Source organism: Daphnia magna, linkage group LG2 (genome assembly GCF_020631705.1).
Source record: "Daphnia magna isolate NIES linkage group LG2, ASM2063170v1.1, whole genome shotgun sequence".
In the NCBI taxonomy this organism is placed as follows: domain Eukaryota; kingdom Metazoa; phylum Arthropoda; class Branchiopoda; order Diplostraca; family Daphniidae; genus Daphnia; species Daphnia magna.
Window position 1 is genome coordinate 4707368 of NC_059183.1, and position 6087 is coordinate 4713454.

Below are 6087 nucleotides of genomic sequence, written 5' to 3' on the forward strand. Positions count from 1 at the left end.
CAGTGACTTTCAAATTAAATGAATCAAACTGAGTAAAGTTCCCCCCTGATGCCTGTCTTGAACAAACGAAAAAAAAACGAAAAAAACACAAAGTAATAAAGAAAAAAAAAAAAAAAATCAACGGCGCACCAGCGGCTGAATCCCGTGGTGCTATGCAACCGAGAGTTGAAGCTAAAATATCTAGCACATCAACCACAAGACTCAGCACTGGGGGGCTGTGTGCTTAACTTGCCTGTGTGAGTGAGACAGAAGAGCTTCGGTATCTAGTAACTACGACTGTGATAGAAATAAGACAATTGAACCGATTAGAATTTAAAAAATCGACAATTCAATCAACCACAAGCGGTAGTTCCTAGGTCCCGTTACTCTATGTTGAAAAACATATGCATAATAAAAGTGTAGTTGAATACAACTTCACTTGTTGCCTTGCTGATCTAGCTTTATGAACTTAAAAACCTCATACAGCTAGACCACCAAAGAAACAAGCAAATATGAATAAAACATATGGTTTCACAATTCAACAGCAAATCACTGATGTACAGAGTCGACGTCGTGGACGAGTGTCAGATCTAGTCACGAACTCTTAACTTGAGGAACGTTTTCAACGCGACTAACGATCCTCACTCATCAACGAAATCCACCATGGATGTGGACTGAGAAACGGGAGAAAAATGAGCTCACAATTGACAGTTCGAATGCAAGAATTGAATTGACTTGACGAGTGCAGGGTCGAGCCACTTTATGGGGAGCTGCATCTCCACACCTTCTCTCACTTTACAGCCTCCCTTACCCTTGTTCTCTCCCTCAACGCCGCCGGTGGGGGACTAGGATTTGTTTCGAGGTCGAGCGAGGTTAACATTTCTCATCCCACACCTTAATGGTGTCTACCTTTTCGACTGCAACTTCCATTCCTCAATCGCCAATCAACCTTGATCAACCAATTGAAACAAGCAATTTAGTGGGGAAGAGACAGGCAGTTCAAAATGTTGGGGAACAGAGACGACATCTTGGTTTTGTCTCCCTAGCAGAAAACAAAATGGAGGAAAACAAAAGACGATCAAAGTTCAGAGCTTATAAAACCTACCCAAAGCCTCAAGGGAGGACGGTGATTTTTATTTTTGGAATTTGACGATGCGAATTTTCACTCCCACTTGACTTTAAGTATGGCTACCGTTTTAAAGAAAAGAAGATGGCAATGACCTCTCATGACCTTCTAAATTATTTTCCCCCATTGCTGCAGGCCAATGGCCTCCAATTAATTTAGGTACTTTATAATTTAAACCTAGTCATGGCATCTATTTCAACATTGCGTTCCAACAGAAAAAATTAGGAGTTTGCAATGGTAGCCGTAACTTTACTTGCTTCGTCAACGACGTCGCTCAAACGTCTCGAAAAGGAGGGAAAGTGTGAAAAGGCAAACAGGGCAAATGAAAAACCAAACCCCCGAAAATGATAATGAATGACAATTGTAACTTTTGAGATAAGATTGACTAATCATATAAGTTAAAAAAAAGAAATACTTACAGTAGAGTGAAAACGACCATGTATCGCCTGTTTTCATTCAGATCGTTTAAATGGTTTACAAAACTTTGAGAAGTAGCTGAAACATTATGTTGTGACAAGAGAAAGATCGTAAGAAACAAAATCAGCCATACATTTTGATTTGTAAATAAGCATCAGCATTCATTTCTCTTTTGCATGGCAAGAAGTGAGTTGCGACGAGGTCACACGGCTGTCAAGGGTAAAATGGCTACTCACAAGGACAGGGTGGAGAAACCTTTGTTCGAATCTTACCCTACCCTCAAGCCTCAACACTAGTAGGAATTTCCGGTACAAAACACGTTTCAAAACGGCTCTACGCCATCTAACGTTCATCACGGGAGTTTGGCATTACAAAATAAACCCAGAAATAATACCCAAGGCAAAAATTCTGTTTCAAACAAAGACAATATGTGTGTTTTATTTTTTTATTTTTTCCTTTTCACTTAAGATCACATCTGTTTTTAAAATATGAACTACACACTAAATGGAGTTTTTTTTCGAAAAACTGATCATCGATTTATCGAAGATAAATCTTATATGGCCACCCGATCCTCTATTTGTGTGGGATCTGATAAAGCATCTTCTTCCGGCTGCATGTTATCTATGTTCTCCTGTAACACGTAAAAAATAATTAGAATCGAGTCAATTAACTGAACACCCAATACATGTTACATGTGATCCCAAGTATGCGCTCAGACGCTTTTTTAACTTGGAGAAGGTAGACGACTGCGTTTCATCACTAGACGGAATATCCTCCTTTGGCCAGCTGGCTTTACGCTCTTGTTCCAATCTGTACAAAAACTTGGTAAGAAAATGTTCAGAGATCAAACAAAATTCGGTGTTAAGTCTTACGTTGCATCAGCCACAGGGAGAATGTTGAATCCTCCACTTTGTTTTCTAGGTTCGTTCTCCTGAATCCAGATGAAAACCAAAACAATGAGATAAATTACATGTTGAATCGAAAGTAAGATTTACCGTCACAGAAGCATCTTCGTGATGATGAGGCTTCTCGATGTGGAGTTTCTCCATGATGGTGTGCCTCAAATCGTGCATGGCATCACCTAGCTTGTGAACAACTCCAGAGTCTTTAGCTTGGCCCATCGTTTCTTGAGTCTTTTCTCCCATTTGAGCCGATTTGTCTTTGATAGCTTCGCCAGTTTCTGAAGCTTTGTCTCGTGCCTGTTGAGCAGTTTCCGCTACTGACTCTTTCGTGCCAGTTAACCATTCCTTGGCTTTCTCGTAGACTGGATCAACGTACGCTTTACCCTGTTCAGCTGCTCCCGATATGGTATCCTTAGCTTGTTGGCCAGTGCTGGACACCGATTCTTGTGCTCGTCGTGCAGCATCCGAAGCTGAATCACGAGCCTGTTGGGCTGTTTCTTTTGCTTGTTCTCCGCTTCCAGAAACCCAATGTTTAGCTCGTTCCAAAAGCGATTCGGCATTTTCTTTGCCTCGTTCTGCTGCATTTTCAGTTTGTTCCTTCGCCTGGTGAGCTTTATCGCCAACAGAACCTGCTGCCTCTTCTGCTTTTTCTTTCGCCTGTTCTCCGCTTCCGACTACCCAATCCTTTGCCCGTTTTAAGAAAGATCCAACTTCCTCTACACCTTTGTTTCCAGTCTCCTCTGTTGCCCCCTTCACGTGCCAGACTATATCCATGGCCCTTTCATTCGCGTGTTGGGCCTTTTTCATGGCTTCAGTGCCGGCATCAGTCGCACCTTCTTTCGTCTTGTGGTAGAGAGTTTCAATATGTTCTTTACCTGGAGCTACCACCTTCTGCACTCCTTCTTGCATTTTTCGGCTTGCTCGCGCACCAGCGTCTTGAACTTGTTCGGCTGTATCGGAGGCTTTTTCTCCAGCTTGATGAGCAGTGTCTTTGATGTGTTCACCAGTTCCAGAGATCCACTCTTTAGCTCTTTGCAGAATGGATCCCGCCTGCTCGGTTCCTCTGTTGCCAATGTCTTCGGCTGTTTCTCTAGTTTGACGAGCTGCGCCCGACGCCGAGTCTCTTGCTTGTTGGGCCGTATCGGAAATGGATTCACCAGCCTCGTGTGCTTTCTCTTTAACCTGTTCACCACTTCCCGATAACCATTCTTTAGCTTTTTCAACCAAAGATCCTGTGTGTTCTTGTGCTCCTCTAGCTACGTCTTCGGCCTGTTCTTTCGTCTCGTGGGCAGTTCCACTGGCGGTATCTTTTGCTTGCTGGGCCATGTCTTGGGCCTGATGCCCCGTTCCTGTTACCCATTCCTTGGCACGTTGGAAGACGGATTCAGCATGCTCAGCTCCCTGCTCACCAAGATTTTGAGCTCCTTCTTTTCCTCGGTGTGCAGCATCCGAAACTGATTCTTTAGCTTGCTGGGCCGTATCAGACATTGATTCTCCAGTATCTTGAGCTTGGCTTCTAACCTCATCGCTGGTTCCAGATAACCAATCCTTTGCTCTCTCCACGAACGATCCTGACTGTTCCTGGGTTTGTTTGGCTGCCTCTTCTGCTTTCTCTCGAGCTTGTTGGGCACTCTCTGACGCGGTGTCTTTAGCTTGTTGTGCCATATCTTGCGCCTGCTGGCCTGTTCCCGTCACCCACTCTTTGGCTCGTTGCAAAATGGATCCGGCTTGCTCTTTTCCTTCGCCAGCAGCTTCTTCTGCCTGGTGCTTAGCTTGCTGGGCCTGTTCTTGAGCTTGATCGCCAGTTTGATAAACTAAATTCTTTGCACGATCGTAGGCTGATTCAACAGTTTCACCGGCCCTATTTCCAGCATCTTGAAATCCTTCTTTGACTTGTCTGGCCGCTCGGGATGCAGCATCTTGAGCCTGGTGAGCAGTGTCTAACGTTGCCTCTTTTGCGCGCTGGGCAGCATCCATGGTAGCATCTCTACCTTTTTCGAAAGTGGAAGGCTCTTTCATTTGTTCCGCCTTTTCAGCTCCTTCGTGAGCGCTGCCTGCCACCCATTCTTTAGCCCGCTGGAAAAATGATTCGCCTTCTTGTTGTCCTTGCTGGGCAGCTTCTTCCGCTTGTTGTTTGACTTGCTGTGCTTGTTCCTGCGCCTGGTCAGTATTTTGCGAAACTAAATTCTTTGCCCGTTCATAAGCTGAGCCCAAAGTGTCGCTGGCTTGGCTACCAACGTTGTGAATTCCTTCTTGAACTCGGTGAGCCGCTCCAGATGCAGCATCTCGAGCTTGATGGGCAGATTCGACCGTTGCATCTTTAGTGCGCTGGGCGGCATCCATGGTAGCCTCTCTGGCGCGATGGACAGCATCCATAGTTGCATCTTTAGCGTGTTGGGCAGAATCAACCGTGCTATCTTTAGCTTGCTGCAAAGTCGACTTTTCAGGTTGCTGGACTTGTTTGGCGGTTTCATGCGTCGTCCCAGTTATCCAATCTTTGGCTCGATGTAATAAAGACTCTGGTTTTTCGGCCATTTCTTCCGGTTGTTCACCAGCGCCAACAGCTCTCTTCACCCGTTCCGCTGTATCGGATGCTGATTCTTTGACTTGCCCGTAAAGCGATTCTTGTTGCTGAGGTTCAACTTTGTGCGTCTCCTCTGGCATACGGTCACTGATGCTACTCTTGACTGTAGCTGCCGTTTCTTTTAGGGCTCTTTCTACCCGCCCAACCATGTCGGCTGCCGATTCTTTCGCTTTTTCGAGGAGCGAGCCAGATGGAGGCGATGGACTGTGAATGTCGGTGGCGAAAGATCGTTCCCTTGCTTCTTGTTCTTGTGATCTTTATTTAAAAAAAAAAAAAAAGCAAACGCTTAGTTATTTTGCAAACAAACGTCGTCAATCGTTCCCACTTACTTCTCATCGGCGGTTAGAGGCGGTTCAATCGCGGCAGCCGCCAGGAGACACAAACAAAGGACTAGCGCAACATCGATACGACGTCGCCGTTTTATTCGACTAAAGAAAAAAAAAAAAATGAAAATTGAATCCCCATTGGGCTAACTAATCGTTCTGCATGCGTTTAATTCCTGGACGGCAGCCATGATTACGAACCGCTTCCCACAACGACTACATTTTTAAGATAAACCGATTTTCTACACATATTCCGAGTAAAATGGGAACGTGCCAATTTTACGCGCACTGGACAAAGCACCGGATAAAACAAGACGTAACGGGTATTGATATTATATCGATCAGTCTACTAGCATATGAAAAAAAAGCAACATCTATGCACAATAGAGGAAAAAAGGGGATTGAAAAGGCTTCCTCCAAACGAAAGAAAAGAACGAAAAACTTACACCAAGATATCGATGAGATCCACTACGTCAGCCATGGTCCTGATATTGCGTGTTCTTCTTTCTCGCTTAGATGAGTTTCCTTTGACGTTCTTGTCTGTTCACTTGTCGATAGATCGCTGAAAGACTGAGAATAAAGCGTGAAACGTTCGAGAGGCCTTATATATACCCTTTCGACAATCATCGACGTTGGTAGATCGATGCAGGGATTTTCGAACAGTGAGACATGCATTTCGAAATAAAAGAAAAAGGAAAAAGAGGAGAAAACCAAAAATAAAACGTTGCTTCCGACGACATTGAGATTTCCATGGAA

General features: G+C 44.5%; 1 protein-coding gene across 2 annotated transcripts; it reads right to left on the minus strand.

The window, feature by feature from the left end:
* Positions 1-1953: 1953 nt before the first annotated feature.
* Positions 1954-5899, minus strand: LOC116918049 (embryonic protein DC-8). Of its 2 annotated transcripts, XM_032923712.2 has the most exons (6): positions 5778-5899; positions 5338-5436; positions 2518-5263; positions 2395-2453; positions 2215-2332; positions 1954-2153 (listed from the first exon to the last, which is right to left on the minus strand). In XM_032923712.2, the coding sequence occupies exons 1-6, from the start codon at positions 5810-5812 to the stop codon at positions 2076-2078; spliced, it is 3135 nt and encodes a 1044-aa protein (XP_032779603.2). In that variant the 5' UTR covers positions 5813-5899; the 3' UTR covers positions 1954-2075. The 2 variants fall into 2 exon arrangements, with proteins under 2 accessions (XP_032779603.2, XP_045024615.1); XM_045168680.1 differs by lacking the exon at positions 5338-5436.
* Positions 5900-6087: the final 188 nt, after the last annotated feature.